Raw genomic sequence first — 18,348 nt, 5'->3', positions numbered from 1 at the left:
TGAGAGGTTACATTGGTCGCAATTCATCAGTGTTTTTGGCCACTATGAAGTTTGCTGAGTTGGAGCCTGGTCTAAGGGATTATTAATAACACGTGTAAAAGGAACAGAAAATGTGATGACTGTCTGTCAAGGTGTTGACAATTTCAAATTCTCTGTATTAGCTAAATAACTGTTAAAGATGTATATTGTGTATGTATCAGATAATGTAGTCATGTTTGTAATTTTTACCTCCCGGTAAAAATCCTTAAAGGGGGGAAGTGTTACGAGAATACACATAAAATTAAGATGTTTGCTGGCCTGGGCTAGCATCAGTGGCATCAGCAGTTGGTCTGCCACCTGCCCTCAGGGGAAGGAGAGATAAGGAACAATGGAGCAGCGTCTGGAGATGTGTAATGAAGGGATGTGGGAGGAAGAGCTGTCTGGAGCGGCTCCCCCCTTTGAGCCCTGAACTGTTTGAAGTGATGGACAGGCGATACCCCAGCAGGGGGATAAAAAGGGACAGGTTCGCTAAGACAGACACACACGCCACCCGAGGTAACGAGACCCTGGAAGCGGTGCGCTTCTCACGAGTGGGTGAGAAGTGCCAGACAACGACAAGGGTGGAAAGGTACGATCAGCGGGAACCCGGTGTGTGTCCGCCCTTGCCTGGGTGCCGGGTTCACTGCAGAGGATCGACCGCATCTGGAGGAGGGGTCACAGTCGGTGACCTCAGGTGACATCACCAAGGACCCGCCCAAATGCTGTTTGTGAGCCATCTCGCTGGTCTGTGAGCCATCTTGCTGGTCTGTGAGTGAAGCCGTTCTGAATGATGAGTTGTTCCTATTCTATCTCTCTCTTCCCCCACGTTGTCCACCGCCATGGCAACGATTACTGCGAACTGAACTACTAAACTGGACTGAACTTTGAGTCATTTTGAAATTGGTCATTTACCCCTAGACAACGATAGAGCTTGATTGATGCTGTTATCTTAATTCTGTGCACATGTGCGTTTATCATCACTGAACTGTTGCATTTATTATCCTTTCGATTACTGTGTTGCTTGTTTCTTTAATAAAACTTTCTTAGTTCTAGTACTCCAGACTCCAACTGAGTGATCCATTTCTGCTGGTTTGGCAACCCAGTTACGGGGTACGTAACATTCCTTGCATGCATTTTTCAGCATTCTTTTCTTAATATTCATGATTCAGAACTTAAAGGAATACACGGCCTTTAATTTGGTACTCTCTTCATCCTGAATGTTTACACTGCATTTCCACTTCTTAATTCAGGTTTATGTTAATGAGGAGCAAGTTCAAAAGAAAACTGAAATAAAATCTTCTGAAGGAAACTAACCCAATTGCTTAGAACTAAATTACTGTTAATAATTGAATCAGATATAACCTAAACAAGTATCCTGCAGAAATTAAAACATTTTTGAAATGAGTCTCCTGTAGTTTAACAAGGGAAGTTTTACTTAAGGGTTATTGAAAACTGAGTGTTTGATTTATTTGTTTAAATAAGGATTTCTGAGTGGTCTACAAATCAAAATTCTGCTGAAATCAAAAGAAATATGATTCTGCCAATTTATAAAGCAAAAATTTTAAAGCAATTACTTAAATACTTAAAACTTCTTACAAATCCAAGTTTTAAAATGAAAGATTCTGAGAAAACCTTCAATTATTAAACACTTATCTGCTTAAGTTAGAATTGTTCTGAGATTTCCTTTATTTAGTATTCTCAGTCCTCCCTCTTTAACTGGATATTTAAACTTTTTGACATTGATAGCCATGAAGTAAAGAAGAACAATGTTCTTGTGCAAGGAACCAAAACTGAAAGTTTGGAAATATCTGAGCTTTGTTGTATTCACAGATTATTGAACATACAGAATCTACAGCACATATGACATTTCTTATATTTTCACCACCCCTCTCGATTTCTCAGCAAGTTATTATTAATTTCTAATTTTTCCTTGTTCTGATGAAAGTCTAAACAAAAGAAATTCCTGTTTCTCACACTACAAATGTTCCCTGACCTGCTTAGTACATCCTTTTTATTAGGAGATATATTTAAGACCACAAGACATGGGAGCAGAATTTGGCCATTTGGCCTATTGAGTCTGCTCTGCTATTCAATCATGAGAGATCCTTTCTCCCCTCGCCTCAGCCCCATCCCAGCCTTCTCCCTGTAACCTTTGATATTGTGTCCAATCAAGAACCTATCAGGCCCTGACTTAAATACACCCAACAACCTGGCGTCCACAGCCGCCTGTGGTAAGAAATTCCACAAATGCAACAACCTATTCATGTACCTCTCTAAATGTCTCTTTGGACAGTAGATGAACATCTTGGTTAAACAAACAAGTTTTAAGGACCAAAACAGAAAACTAATTTAGGGAAATTTAGGGTGGATATTCCACAGCTTGGAGTTTTAACAAATAATGGCACAACCATGTGAATGACTGTGATGCAAATTCTGGGAGTACAGTATTTGGAAACACAGGCTTAGGCCTAACAGGCTCATGCAGTTGCTCCCCATTAAGGTTGGCACTCATTCCACAAACTGGAAAGCATTAATATTTGGAGGCAAAAATTCTTCACAATTCTCAGCAAGAGAAAGCATCCTCATTCTTCCTGTTTAATGCTTGCTGAACCAACAGTCCAGCTACTAGTCTGCAGAGCACTTAGCAAAAAAAAAAAAGCAATAACGGAATTTTTGTACAAGCAACACACACAAAATGCTGGTGGGATGCAGCAGGCCAGGCAGCATCTATGGGAAGAAGCACAGTCGACATTTCAGGCCGAGACCCTTCATCAGGACTAACTGAAAGGAGAGATAGTAAGAGATTTGAAAGTGGGAGGGGGAGGGGGAGATCCAAAATAATAGGAGAAGACAGGAGGGGGAGGGATGGAGCCAAGAGCTGGACAGGTGATTGGCAAGAGGGATACCAGGTTGGAGAAGGGAGAGGATCATGGGACAGGAGACCTAGGGAGAAAAAAAGGAGAGAGAGACAGAAAGGGGGAAAAAAATAAAAATAAATAAATAAATAAGGGATGGGGTAAGAAGGGGAGGTGGGGCATTAACGGAAGTTAGAGAAGTCAATGTTTATGCCATCAGGCTGGAGGCTACCCAGACGGAATATAAGGTGGTGTTCCTCCAACCTGATTGTGGCTTCATCTTGACAGTAGAGGAGGCCATGGATCGACATATCACCCCATCACTCATTCATTCATTCATTTTTTTTCTCTCTCTCTCTGTCCCTCTCACAATTTCTCCTTGCCTGCTCTCCATCTTCCTCTGGCGCTCCCCTCCCCCTTTCTTTCTCCCTAGACCTCCTGTCCCATGATCCTCTCCCTTCTCCAGCCTTGTATTCCTTTTGCCAATCAACTGTCCAGCTCCTAGCTCTATCCCTCCCCCTCCTGTCTTCTCCTATCATTTTGGATCCCCCCCCCGCTTCAAATCTCTTACTAACTCTCCTTTCAGTTAGTCCTGACGAAGGGTCTTGGCCTGAAACATCGACTGTGCTTCTTCCTATGGATGCTGCCTGGCCTGCTGCATTCCACCAGCACTTTGTGTGTGTTGCTTGTAATTCCAGCATCTGCAGATTTCCTCGTGTTTGCGTTTTTAAATAATGGAACTACATTTCTTTTCAAGCTCGGAGTACTGTGCTCAGTTCTGGTCGCCTCACTGCAGGAAGGATGTGGAAACCATAGAAAGGATGCAGAGGAGATTTACAAGGATGTTGCCTGGATTGGGGAGCATGCCTTATGAAAACAGGTTGAATGAACTCGGCCTTTTTTCCTTGGAGCGACGGAGGATGAGAGGTGACCTGATAGAGGTGTATAAGAAGATGTGAGGCATTGATCGTGTGGACAGTCAGAGGCTTTTTCCCAGGGCTGAAATGGTTGCCACAAGGGGACACAGGTTTAAGGTGCTGGGGAGTAGGTACAGAGGAGATGTCAGGTAAGTTTTTTTACTCATAGAGTGGTGAGTGCATGGAATGGGCTGCTGGCAACGGTGGTGGAGGAGGATACAATAGGGTCTTTTAAGACAGCGGTCCCCAACCACCGGGCCACGGACTGGGTCTGGGCCGCAAAGCATGTGCTGCCGGGCCGCGACGAAACGATATGAGTCAGCGGCACCTTCCCTCATTCCCTGTCACGCACTGTTGAACTTGAACATAGGGGGTTGCCAACTGTCCCGTATTTGCCGGGACATCCCGTATATTGGGCTAAATTGGTTTATCCCATATGGGACCGCTCTTGTCCTGTATTTCCCCCGCTAAGGTAGAGCGTTCCTATGAAACCGTTCGTGCCGAAATGGTGTAAACTGAAGAAGCAATTACCATTAATTTATATGGGAAAAATTTTTGAGTGTTCCCAGACCCAAAATATAACCTACCAAATCATACCAAATAACACATAAAACCTAAAATAATACTAACATATAGTAAAAGCAGGAATGATATGATAAATACACAGCCTATATAAAGTAGAAATAATGTATGTACAGTGTAGTCGGGAAGATTAAGCCAAAACTGATCTGTGGAAAAAAAAAATCGGCACATATGTGCACGTCATGCAGGCGCATGCAGGCGCACACATGTGCCCACGCAAGGCTGCATGGTCATGGTAGTCTTTCCTGGGGTAAACACAAGTGTCCCGGGATTTGACTGCTACTTTTGTCCCTTATTTGGGAGTGAGAAAGTTGGCAACCCTACTTGGAACACCCCCCACTCCACCCCCCCCCAGTCAGCTGGTCCGCAAGAATATTGTCAATATTAAACCGGTCCGTGGTGCAAAAAAGGTTGGGGACCCCTGTTTTAAGAGACGTTTAGATAGGTACATGGAACTTAGAAAAATAGGGGGCTATGGGGAAGTCTGGAAATTTCTAAGGTAGGGACATGTTCCGCACAACTTTGTGGGCCGAAGCGCCTGTATTGTGCTGTAGGTTTTCTATGTTTCTAAGTGAATAATATGCTGGAAAAAATTCAATCATAGAATGGTGTATAGTCTGGAAAAGCATACTGGAAGAGATCATAAGACCCCGGAGCAGAATAATGCCACTTGTCCAACAGGTCTGCTCCGCCATTCCATCATGGTTGATTGATTATCCCTCAAAACCATTCTCTTGCCTTCTCCCCCTAACTTCTGATGCCTTAGTTAACCAAGAACCTATCAACCTCCGATTTAAGTATACTCAATGACTTGGCCTCCACAGATTCACTACCTTCTGGCTAAAGAAATTCCTTCTCATCTCTGTCCTAAATGGACACCCCTCTATTCCGAGGGTGTGTCTTCTGGTCCTAGACTCACCCACTATAGGAAACATCCTCTCCACATTCACAACATTTGGGTCTTTCAATATTCGATAGGTTTCAATCAAGCCTGCTCAGCCATTTAATCATGGCTGATATTTTTCTGTTCCCCTTCCTCAGTTCCACTCCTTGGCCTTCTCCCTGTAACCTTTGATGCTGTGGCCAATCAAGAATCTATCCATCTCCGCCGTAAATACACCCAACGACCTGGCCTCCACAACTGCCTGTGGTAACAAATTCCACAAATTGAATTCCGTCTGGCTAAAGAAAGTTCTCCACAACTCTGTTTTAAATGGACGCCCTTGTATGCTGAGGCCGTGCTCTCTTATCCTAGACTCCCTCACCATGGGAAATATCCTTTCCATATCTACTCTGTCTAGGCCTTTCAACATTTGAAAGGTTTCAATGAGATCCCACCTCATCCTTCTAAATTCCAGTGTGTACAGGCCCAGAGCCATCAAACATTCTTCATATGATAACCCCTTCATTCCCGGAACCATCCTTGTGAACCTCCTCTGAAGCCACTCCAATGCCAAAATATCTCTTCTTAGATAAGGAGCCCAAAACTGTTCATAATACTCAAGGTGAGGCCTCACCAGTGCATTATAATGCCTCAGCATCATACTACTGCTCTTGTGCTCTAGACTTCTTGAAATGAATGCTAACATTGCATTTGCCATCCTCACGACTGACCCAACCTGCAAGTTAACCTTTAGGGTGTTCTACACAAGGCCTCCGAAGTCTCTTTGCATCTCAGATTTTTGGATTTTCTCCTTGTTTAGAAAATACTCTGCTCATTTATTTCTTCTACCAAAGTGCATGACCATGCATTTTCCAACATTGTACTTCATTTATCACTTTCTTGCCCATTCTCTAAATCTGTCTAAGTCCTTCTGCAGCCTTCCTCTTTCCTCAGCACTACCTGCCCCTCCACCAATCTTCATACCGAGCGCCTGGGAGACAACATACCATCTGGGTGTCCAGATTTTGTCAGCCACGCATTTATCTGCTAAATCATCCTATTCTTATCCTCACTAGCACGTGGCACAGACAGCAATCCAGAGTCTGCTACCCTGGATGTCCTGCTTTTCAGCTTTCTACCTAGCTTGCTAAATTCTCTCTTCAGAACCTCCTCACTATTTCTACTTTTTTAGCTGGTGCCAATATGTACCAAGACTTCTGGCTGCTCTCCCTCCTCCTTTAGAATGTCATGGACCCATCCGAGAAGTCTTTGATCCTGGCACCTGGGAGGCAACAAACTATCCGGGTGTCTCTATCGCGTCCACCTAATCTCGTGTCTACTACTCTAATCCACTATCACTACTGCATTCCTCTTCGTTACCCTTCCAGAGGCCCGGTCGGTGTGGCTCATCCACCCCCCCTGTCCCCGGTAGGTTGTCCCCCTCAACTGTATCCAAAATGGTATACTTATTATTGAGGTGAGCGGCTGCAGGGATACTCTGCATTGGCTGCCCATTTCCCCTCCCTCTCCTGAAAGTCACCCATTATCTTGCCTTTTGCAACATAAGGATGACTGTCCCTGTCGCTCCTATCAACCATTTCCCTCAATTTCCTTTCTTCAAGCAGCAGCTCCAGTTCTTTAACACATTCTGTGAGGAGCAGAGGCTCTGTGCAACTGGTGCAAATGTGGTTATCCGGGAGGCTGGCGCCCTCCCAGAATTCCCACATCTCACACAAAGAACACAGTACAGCCCCTGGAGCCATTCTTTGTACTAATAAACAAAGAATGATGAATGAAGCTTACCCGATATTTACCTTGCCTAATCCTGATAGCCAAAGCTTCCCCAATTTAACACTGGCCCGCTCCCACAACAGCTGCTCTGCTTGTTCTAGCCTTACTTTTATTTGCCTTTGTTAATGCATGAGGCCTCTTGCGCCAATTTGATTGCAACTACGCCATCAAAATTCTGTGAAAGCTTCTTTATTAAAATCTCTTGCTCTACGACTTGTGTAAGGCCTCCTGCATTTATTCGACTGTTGTTGTGCTGCCTTAATCTCCCTAATCAAATCTGGTTCAGTACACAACACACAATCCAAAATTGCCTTTCCCCTGGAGAGCTCAACCATAAGCTGCTCTAAAAATCCATCTCGTAGGCATTCCATAAATTCCCTCTCTTGGGATCCAGCACCAACCTGATTTTTCCAATCTACCTGCATATTGAAGTCCCTATTACTACCATAACATTGCCCTTATTACATGCCTTTTCTATTTTCCATTGAAATTTATATCCTACATCCTGGTTATTGTTTAGGGACATATATTTAACACACATCAGGGTCTTTTTCACCCTTGCAGCTTCTGAACTGTACCCACAAGGACTCTACATCTTCTGATTTTATCTTGCCTCTTTCTAAGGATTTGATTTCCTTTTTTACCAACAGAGCTATCCCACCCCTTCTGTCTATCTGCCTCTCCTCTTGACACAAGGTATATCCTTAGATGTTAAACTCCAAACTAGGATCATCTTTCAGCCACTTCTCAGTGATACGCTCAGCTTTATAGCTGCCAATCTCTAACTGTGCTACAAGATCATCAACCTTGTTCCGTGCACTATGTGCATTCAAATATAGCATCTTCAGTGCTGTACTCATCATTCTTTTCAATTTTGCTTCCAGGTCACAGTTCACCTCATCCCACTGAATGCAATTTTGCCCTGCCATCTGCCATCCTTCCTCAGACTCACACTGCATCGAGTTGTATACCAACATCTCCATCCTCAGCCCTATCACTCCAGTTCTCATCTCCCATCAAATTAGTTTAAACCCTCCACACCAGCTCTAGCAAATCTGCCTGCAAGGATATTGGTCCCCCTCGGGTTCAGGTGTAACCTGTCCTTTTTGTACAGGTCGTACCTTCCTCAGAAGAGATCCCGATGATCCAGAAATCTGAAACTCTGTTCTCTGCACCAGTTCCTCAGCCACTTATTCATCTGTACGTGGTACTGAGAGTAATTCAAAGGAGGTCCTGGTCTTCAGCCTCTTCCCTACCTAGCAGTGACATAGATGGAAAGGAGGAAGAGCACACTAACAGTAGCAGAACATGAAATATTGATTTTGTACTGCACTGTAATTTGGAACGCTTCTAACGGCAAACATCTTTAGAAAAGTCAAATGTTTAATTAATTAGAATTAGTTAAGAAACCTCCATAAATAGATGACTGGTTTCATATATTTAAAGAATTTATAATAACGGGTAATTTTAAAACAGCTTAGGCTAAAATACAATATATTCATCAATACAGTAAACACTTGCCTGGAGTAAGTCAAGGGAATTTATGAAAGCAATTTGGAGATTATTAAAGAAAACTTCTCTCAGTGAGACATTATCTTATGAAAATAGGAAATGTTTGTAGATCCCAAGTCTGCGGATAGATGCAAGAATATAGTTAAGTATAGTTAGAAAATGATTGTACCTGGTGTGCTTTCAAGCCTGCTTTTCTACACAAAAGCTACAACCATCTCAGATGCTCACCATTCCATTCTTCTTGTGATAGTAGCTGAGGACAGGGAAGCGACCACCTTGACGAAACGTAGCAACCTTTTTCAGAACCTCATCCTCAATTGACTTTGGCACGGTGACAATGGGAGGGTAGGACAGGCAGACAGCGAAATCTTTGTTCACGTAACTAAGTCGCCACTCATTAGTCTGATATTAGGAAGAGCAAAAGTTATTTTCAAAATCAAAATATTCATTCTAAAATTAAACAATTCTTTTGAAACACTTAAGGAGATTCACAACAGTCTATTTATATTTTTGAAAGATTATATAATTTTACATTTCGCAGTGATTTTTTGACGAATGCATGATTTCAAAGACATAGCTTTGAATTCATGCAGAAAAATTAGCATTATTTATAGCTTAAAATATTGTACAGGATTTTCCTTAACCCAAATGTAATAATCTTTTTTGAAATAACGAATCAAACCAAACTTGGACAATCCCACAAAGAGAAGATCCTGTTCTATTCCCAAGATCTTATTTCTTGCTAAAAACAACAAATTTCATGACTAACTGCTTATAATAGCATACTGATGGCAAACAAAACTGTTTAGAAATGTATGTTTTCAGAAGACAGCAAAGTTTAATCTATTTAAGGCATACAGAACAGCTGGACAGAAGAATTCTCTTTCCATATTTGGCAGCATGGATTGTATATCTCAGCTTCATACCAGGGCATATGCAATTCAGGCATTTTTGGAGCATCTTTTTTGCCTGAGCCAGACAGGCAGGTAAATGCTGAAATGACAGTGAAAGCACTTAAATTTCTTTTGATCCAATAAAAAGGCCTGGAACTGGATTCCATTTTATGTCTTCCTTCATTTTCCATCCCAATTTCTCACTCACATCTCCTAACTGACCCAGAAGAATGCCTTTGGCCACTTATTGAAACTACTACTGCCTATAGAATACATGCTGCTCTCATTCTTTCAAAGGGAGATCCTCACAATAATCTTTTCCCACATTAGTCCAATTACTTGCCATTTATTTCCACATTAGTCCAGTTATTCAGCAGACTCTCTAGCCAGCCCTGTCCAAGAGCCAAACCATCACCTTTGTCCACAAGGTCCTAGAACCCAAGAACTCAATTCACCATATCTTTGCCAATTTTCATCTTCCACAACATCTTATATCAGCTTTGCTATACATTTCTGTATTCTTTGCTTAAAATTTCCATAGACATCTTTGACCTCTCACTGTTTATTCACTACTGAATAAATAGAATGAACAATCCACAGTTAGTACAAACCCTATTTCCAGAAAAGTTGCGATATTTTCCAAAATGCAATAAAATCAAAAATCTGTGATATGTTAATTCACGTGAACCTTTATTTAACTGACAAAAGTACAAAGAAAAGATTTTCAGTAGTTTTACTGACCAACTTAATTGTATTTTGTAAACATACACAAATTTAGAATTTGATGGCTGCAACACACTCAACAAAAGTTGGGACAGAGGCATGTTTACCATTGTGTTACATCACCTTTCCTTTTAATAACACTTTTTAATCGTTTTGGAACTGAGGATACTAACTGTAGTACATTTGCAATTGGAAATTTTGTCCATTATTGCTTGATATAAGACTTCAGCTGCTCAACAGTCCGTGGTCTCTGTTGTCTGATTCTCCTCTTCATGATGCGCCATACATTTTCAATAACAGATAGATCTGGACTGGCAGCAGGCCAGTCAAGCACACGCACTCTGTGTCTACAAAGCCACGCTGTTGTAGCCCGTGCAGAATGTGGTCTGGCATTGTCCTGCTGAAATAAGCGTGGACGTCCCGGGAAGAGACATCACCTTGATGGCAACATATGTCTCTCTAAAATCTTAATATATGCCTCAGAGTCAACGGTACCTTCACATACATGCAACTCACCCATGCCGTGGGCACTGATGCACCCCCATACCATCACAGATGCTGGCTTTTGCACCTTTCGCTGATAACAATCTGGATGGTCGTTTTCATCTTTAGCACGGAGAACTCAACGCCCGTTTTTTCCGAAAACTAGCTGAAATGTGGACTCATCTGACCACAGCAGACGGTTTCACAGTCTTTCGGTCCATCTGAGATGAGCTCGGGCCCAGAGAACTCGCTGGCGTTTCTGCATAGAGTTGATGTATGGCTTCCTCCTTGTGTAATACAGTTTCAAGTTGCATTTCTGGATGCAGTGACTGACTGTGTTGAGTGACACTAGTTTTCCGAAGTACTCCCAAGCCCAGGTGGCTATAATTGTCACAGTAGCATGACTTTTCTGCACACTTTTCAGTCTTATTTTAACTCTGTCCCAACTTTTGTTGAGTGTGTTGCAGCCATCAAATTCTAAATTTGTATATATTTACAAAATACAATTACGTTGGTCAGTAAAACTACTGAAACTCTTTTCTTTGTACTATAGAACCATAGAAACTACAGCACAGAAACAAGCCCTTTGGCCCTTCTTGGCTGTGCCGAACCATTTTCTGCCTAGTTCCACTGATCTGCACACGGACCATATCCCTCCATACACCTCCCATCCATGTATCTGTCCAATTTATTCTTAAATGTTAAAAAAGAACCTGCATTTACCACCTCGTCTGGCAGCTCATTCCATACCCCCACACTCTCTGTGTGAAGAAGCCCCCTCTAATGTTCCCTTTAAACTTTTCCCCCCTCACCCTTAACCCATGTCCTCTGGTTTTTTTCTCCTCTTGCCTCAGTGGAAAAAGCCTGCTTGCTTTCACTCTATCTATACCCATCATAATTTTATATACCTCTATCGAATCTCCCCTCATTCTTCTACGCTCCAGGGAATAAAGTCCTAACCTATTCAACCTTTCTCTGTAACTGAGTTTCTCAAGTCCCGGCAACATCCTTGTAAACCTTCTCTGCACTCTTTCAACCTTATTTATATCCTTCCTGTAATTTGGTGACCAAAACTGAACACAATACTCCAGATTCGGCCTCACCAATGCCTTATACAACCTCATCATAACATTCCAGCTCTTATACTCAATACTTCGATTAATAAAGGCCAATGTACCAAAAGCTCTCTTTACGACCCTATCTACCTGTGACGACATTTTTAGGGAATTTTGTATCTGTATTCCCAGATCCCTCTGTTCCACTGCACTCCTCAGTGTCTTACCATTAACCCTGTATGTTCTACTTTGGTTTGTCCTTCCAACGTGCAATACCTCACACTTGCCAGTATTAAACTCCATCTGCCATTTTTCAGCCCATTTTTCCAGCTGGTCCAAGTCCCTCTGCAGGCTCTGAAAACCTTCCTCACTGTCGACTACACCTCCAATCTTTGTATCATCAGCAAACTTGCTGATCCAATTTACCACATTATCATCCAGATCATTGATATAGATGACAAATAACAATGGACCCAGCACTGATCCCTGTGGCACACCACTAGTCACAGGCCTCCACTCAGTGAAGCAATTTTCTACCACCACTCTCTGGCTTCTTCCATCGAGCCAATGTCCAATCCAATTTACCACCTCTCCATGTATACCTAGCGACTGAATTTTCCCAACTAACCTCCCATGCGGGACCTTGTCAAAGGCCTTACTGAAGTCCATGTAGACAATATCCACTGCCTTCCCTTCATCCACTTTCCTGGTAACCTCCTCAAAAAACTCCAACAGATTGGTCAAACATGACCTACCACGCACAAAGCCATGTTGACTCTCCCTAATAAGCCCCTGTCTATCCAAATGCTTGTAGATTCTGTCTCTTAGTACTCCCTCCAATAACTTACCTACTACTGACGTTAAACTCACCAGTCTATAATTTCCCGGATTACTTTTCGATCCTTTTTTAAACAACGGAACAACATAAGCCACTCTCCAATCCTCCAGCACTTCAGCCATAGACAGCGACATTTTAAATATTTCTGCCAGGGCCCCCGCAATTTCAACACTAGTCTCCTTCAAGGTCCAAGGGAACACCCTGTCAGGTCCCAGGGATTTATCCACTTTAATTTTCCTCAAGACAGCAAGCACCTCCTCCTTTTCAATCTGTACAGTTGCCATGGTCTCACTACTTGATTCCCTCAATTCCATAGATTTCATGCCAGCTTCCTTAGTAAATACAGACGCAAAAAACCTATTTAAGATCTCCCCCATTTCCTTTGGTTCCGCACAAAGCCGACCACTCTGATCTTCAAGAGGACCAATTTTATCCCTTACAATCCTTTTGCTCTTAATATACTTGTAAAAGCTCTTTGGATTATCCTTCACTTTGACTGCCAAGGCAACCTCATGTCTTCTTTTTGCCCTCCTGATTTCTTTCTTAAGTATTTTCTTGCACTTCTTATACTCCTCAAGCACCTGATTTACCCCGTTTCCTATACATTTCATACAACTCCCTCTTCTTCTTTATCAGAGTTGCAATATCCCTTGAGAACCAAGGTTCCTTATTCCTATTCAATTTGCCTTTAATCCTGACAGGAACATACAAACTCTGCACTCTCAAAATTTCCCCTTTGAAGGCTTCCCACCTACCAATCACATCTTTGCCAGAGAACAACCTGTCCCAATCCACGCTTTTTAGATCATAGAAACATAGAAACATAGAAAATAGGTGCAGGAGTAGGCCATTCGGCCCTTCGAGCCTGCACCGCCATTTATTATGATCATGGCTGATCATCCAACTCAGAACCCAGCCTTCCCTCCATACCCCCTGACCCCTGTAGCCACAAGGGCCATATCTACCTTCCTTTTAAACATAGCTAATGAACTGGCCTCAACAGTTTGCTGTGGCAGAGAATTCCACAGATTCACCACTCTCTGTGTGAAGAAGTTTTTCCTAATCTCGGTCCTAAAAGGCTTCCCCTCTATCCTCAAACTGTGACCCCTCGTTCTGGACCTCCCCAACATCGGGAACAATCTTCCCGCATCTAGCCTGTCCAATCCCTTTAGGATCTTATACGTTTCAATCAGATCCCCCCTCAATCTTCTAAATTCCAACGAGTACAAGCCCAGTTCATCCAGTCTTTCTTCATATGAAAGACCTGCCATCCCAGGAATCAATCTGGTGAACCTTCTTTGTACTCCCTCCATGGCAAAGATGTCTTTCCTCAGATTAGGGGATCCTTTCTCATTTCTTCAAATTTGGCCTTCTTCCAGTTCAGAACCTCAACCCTAGGACCAGATCTATCCTTGTCCATGATCAAATTGAAACTAATGGTGTTATGATCACTGGAACCAAAGTGCTCCCCTACACAGACTTCCGTCACTTGCCCTAATTCGTTGCCTAACAGGAGATCCAATATTGCATCCCCTCTAGTTGGTCCCTCTATATACTGATTTAGAAAACTTTCCTGAACACATTTTACAAACTCTAAACCATCTGGACCCCTAACAGTATGGGAGTCCCAATCAATGTATGGAAAATTAAAATCCCCTACCACCACAACTTTATGTTTCCTGCAGTTGTCTGCTATCTCTTTGCAGATTACTTTTGTCAGTTAAATAAAGGTTCATGTGAATTAACATATCACAGATTTTTGTTTTTATTGCATTTTGGAAAATATCCCAACTTTTCTGGAAATGGGGTTTGTATAATAGTTTTTTGAATATACAAGTATTCTGATAGTGACCAGGAAATTTACATCTTCCATTGGTGATAAATAAATACCACCAGTTATCTACAATAAACCCGGGACAATTATTTTTTTTTACAGGTTTTGTTTAGTCGGTTGTAATTACTTAAAAGCCACCTTAGCAGCCAGCAGAGAATAAACAATAGTTGAGAATGACAATTTTCTCAAATCTATATGGTGGTACCTCAAATGACTGCAATTTTAATTTTCAAACTTAATTTCAATCAAATAACAATCCTGTATTGAAGTCTCCATCAAAAATTCTTTACAAATCTCACAGTAATCTACACCTTGATTAAAAAAATCTCACCACTGATAAAAAGCTACAACAAATATATAAACACTGAATTTGCAACCAACTTTCTTTTGACAGTGTGGACTCACCATTGCAGAAAGCAAAGTGAATTCGTGCTCTGGAAGGAAGGAATGCCATCCATCTTCTAAGACCTCAAACATCGGTCGAAAAAAGAAAGGATACATTAATGTAGTGGAATCCAGAGTGGATAAAGCCTGAATAAAGGAAAATAAGAGAAAAAAAAATCACGAATTCAATCAGCAAAATAATTCCATAATATTTTTGCAACATTTTTTAAATAAACAGTTGTACAGAAAGTTTACAATTCTATTCCCTTCTCTACAAGTTTTTTGTTTAGGTATACTTAGATCACCTGCATCATCTCCACGGATGTCACTACAGGTTAACCACGAACTGGGGCATAGCCAATGTGCCCTGAGGCTTGCAAGCCAGCTGCAGCATTCCAACACCAAATACCTTACCTTCATTTGTTAGCAAGTAGGAACAAGAAACCAAAGAATGAAGAGTATACCAAGAGTTTCCTCACAGGATTGAGTTTCAGCCCACTTGCCTGCACTGATTCTACCAAGAAAACATTATCTGATTGCACCAAGGTTTGAAACTCAAAGTTCAAAAGGTCAAAGTAAATTTCAAAGTATATATACATGTCACAATACACAACCCTGAGACTTATCTTCGTGCGACATACTCCATAACAGAATAATGACCTTGACAGAATCAATGAAATATTACACCAACTGGGTGTTCAACCAGTGTGCAAAAAAACAACAAACTGTGCAAGTACAAAAAGAATGAAATAATAAGAAAAAAAATTACAGGTGTCCCCTGCTTTTCGAACACTCGCTTTACGAAACCTCACTGTTACGAAAAAAGCAGCGCGCAAAAAAAAGCACCCACTCTCCCCCGGATTCGGAACGGCATTCTCGCCGGCATTGCTTAAACACGTACCTGTGAGCAGCCGTTAGCAAAGATGAGTTCTAAGGTATTGGAGAAGCCTGAAAGAGCTCGTAAGGGTGTTACACTTAGCGTAAAACTAGACATAATTAAGTGTTTCGATCGTGGTGAACGAAGTAAGGACAAAGTGAGTTTGGCTTGTGGAAGTTGATGAAGATGATGTTGAAGAGGTTTGGCATCCCATGACCAAGAACTGATACTGTATATGAAGAGCTGATGCATTTGGAAGAGGAAAGGATAACAATCAAAACTGAATGCAGTAGCGAAAGTGAAGTCGTCCAGAAACTGAATGTGAAGCAACTGCGTGAGATTTTCACTGCAATGATAAAGTACGACTTTAATTTTGAAAGGGTACGTCGGTTTAGGGCATATTTGCAGGATGGTTTGAGTGCTTACAAAGAACTGTATGATAGAAAAATGCGCGAGGCTAGCAGTCAAGCATACTGTCGTTTTTCAAGCCTTCCACATCAGCCACAGCAGACGATGAACCTCTACCTTCACCATCGAGGCAGGCAGACATAGAAGATGACCTGCCTGCCCTGATCGACGATGAGATGACACCCCTGTGTCCCACCACCCCAACCCCCGGGTCGCGGACAGATACCGATTTGCGGAGAATGCCCCGGTAGCCGGGAGGCATTCAGCACATCTTTAAGGAAAAAGCAGAAATAAACAAGCTAATTAATTAGGTGCCGCCCGGCACGTAATTGTCAGCCCAGATCAGAGGCGATTGCCAATTGTGTCGCCTCTGATCTGGGTCGACATTTACGTGCCGGGCAGCACCTAATTAATTAGCTTGTTTATTTCGGTTTTTTCTTAAAGATGTGTTGGATGCCTCCCAGCTACCGCTGGACCACTGCATTCTTCGCGGATCGGTATCGGGTTGCTGCCTGGAGGGTGGGGGCCACTGCACCACCCCAATCTCCGACGACTCAGTCTAACACACCATCATCAGTGTGCTCGGAGCTGTCCCAATTCCGGTAAGTGATACTACACTGTACATACATTATTTCTACTTTATATAGGCTGTGTATTTTTATGTGTTATTTGGTATGATTCGGCAGCTTCATAGCTTAAAGTTACTGGAGAGAGTGTTTTGCCCAGAGCACTTGTGTGAGATTTTCTGCCAACAGCGCTTGCGCCGTGTTTCTGCGGAGAGCTCTTGCGTCAGATTTTCGCTATGGATAACAGTGCAGGCAATCGTTGTAGAGAAGTATTTCTAATTTATATAGGCTGTGTATTTATCATATCATTCCTGCTTTTACTATATATTACTGTTATTTTAGGTTTTGTGTGTTATTTGGCATGATTTGGTCGGTTATTTTTGGGTCTGCGAACGCTCACAAATTTTTCCCATATAAATAAATGGTAATTGCTTCTTCGCTTTACAACATTCCGGCTTACGAACCGTTTCATAGGAACGCTCTACCTTCGGATGGCGGGGGAAACCTATCACCAAAAAATATCAAGAACATGAGTAAAGAATCCTTGAAAGTGAGTCTAGAGGTTGTGAGAACCAATGGGTGTGATGCAGCCAGTCAATATACTCTTCACTACACATCTACAGAAATTTGTCAAAGTTTTAGATGCCATGCCAAATCTATACAGACTCCTATGGAAGTAGAGGCACTGCCATGCTTTCTTCGTATTTGCCCAGGACGGGCCCTCTAAAATAATAACCATGAAGAATTTGAAGTTGTTGACCCTCTCCACCACTGATGAAGTCTGGCTCATGGATCTCTTGTTTCCTGCTCCTGAAGACAATAATCAGCTTCTCAGTCTTGCTGACATAAGTGTGTCACATCCCCCGTGACGGGTTAAAGAACCAGCAGAAATAGAAAACACTTTGGAGTCTAGTATTGTTACTAACTAATACTATTTATTAGTAACTACTCAATACAGTAGTATAAATTTAGATATATCAAACAGGTTAGCAAAGATTATATGTATGTAAGTGTGGAAATATAGAAACCAAGCTTCTTCAAGCCTAGGGGTAAATAGATACATGTCTTACGGTGATGGGTAAAGTTTAGTTCAGTTCGTGGTATCGAGTTGTGTAGTGATGGAGAGAGATATTTGTAATCCAGGGTAAATGTTGAGAGAAATTCCAGAGATTCCACAACAGCAATACAAAATAACAATAGTAGTAGGTTTTAGCTCTGAAGTTGTTCTACTCCACACACGAAGTATCACCGACAGTGATCTTCAACGAATATCCTTTCAACACAAGTAGTACCACACCCGAATTCAGCTACGAGTCATTCCAAAGTGGTGGCCACAGGATACTCAAACAGAATCCACATATGGATTATCACCAATAGTAGCTTATCACTAAGGGGACTTTCTTCAAGGGAACCAACCCCAAACACACAATATGATAGCCACTTATCCAGTTCCATGACAGAAGAAATAACCCCAACAGTGATCTGCCACAGGGATGCCTTTCTTCAGTGAACTACCACACCCAAACAAGGGTAACACACAAGTGGTATTCACAAAGGTACTCCCCTCACCAGAGAACCCACTCTTGTGGATTAACTACGTGACAGTCACATCTTCGTATTCGAATGGAACTCAAACTCACCCTTACGGGCTACTTAGAGAGAGAGAGTCCAAACAGTGACCTCTTTGTCACTAGATTTCTTCTGTTTCAAACCTTCCTCTCCCCTCTTC

General features: G+C 42.1%; 1 protein-coding gene across 2 annotated transcripts in view; it reads right to left on the bottom strand.

The window, feature by feature from the left end:
* The window catches only part of mtmr9 (myotubularin related protein 9), a 119,965-nt gene that overhangs the window by 47,916 nt on the left and 53,701 nt on the right, over positions 1-18,348 (bottom strand). For both annotated transcript variants that reach the window (XM_063035583.1, XM_063035590.1), the window contains exons 3-4: positions 14,790-14,915; positions 8,787-8,960 (exon numbers count right to left, since the gene is read on the bottom strand). In XM_063035583.1, coding sequence (XP_062891653.1) covers positions 8,787-8,960; positions 14,790-14,915 — 300 coding nt within the window. The remainder of the gene's footprint in view (positions 1-8,786; positions 8,961-14,789; positions 14,916-18,348) is intronic.

Source organism: Mobula hypostoma, chromosome 2 (assembly GCF_963921235.1).
Source record: "Mobula hypostoma chromosome 2, sMobHyp1.1, whole genome shotgun sequence".
Taxonomy (NCBI): domain Eukaryota; kingdom Metazoa; phylum Chordata; class Chondrichthyes; order Myliobatiformes; family Myliobatidae; genus Mobula; species Mobula hypostoma.
Note: the sequence above shows the minus strand (reverse complement) of the source record. Positions and strands in the feature narration are given on the sequence as shown.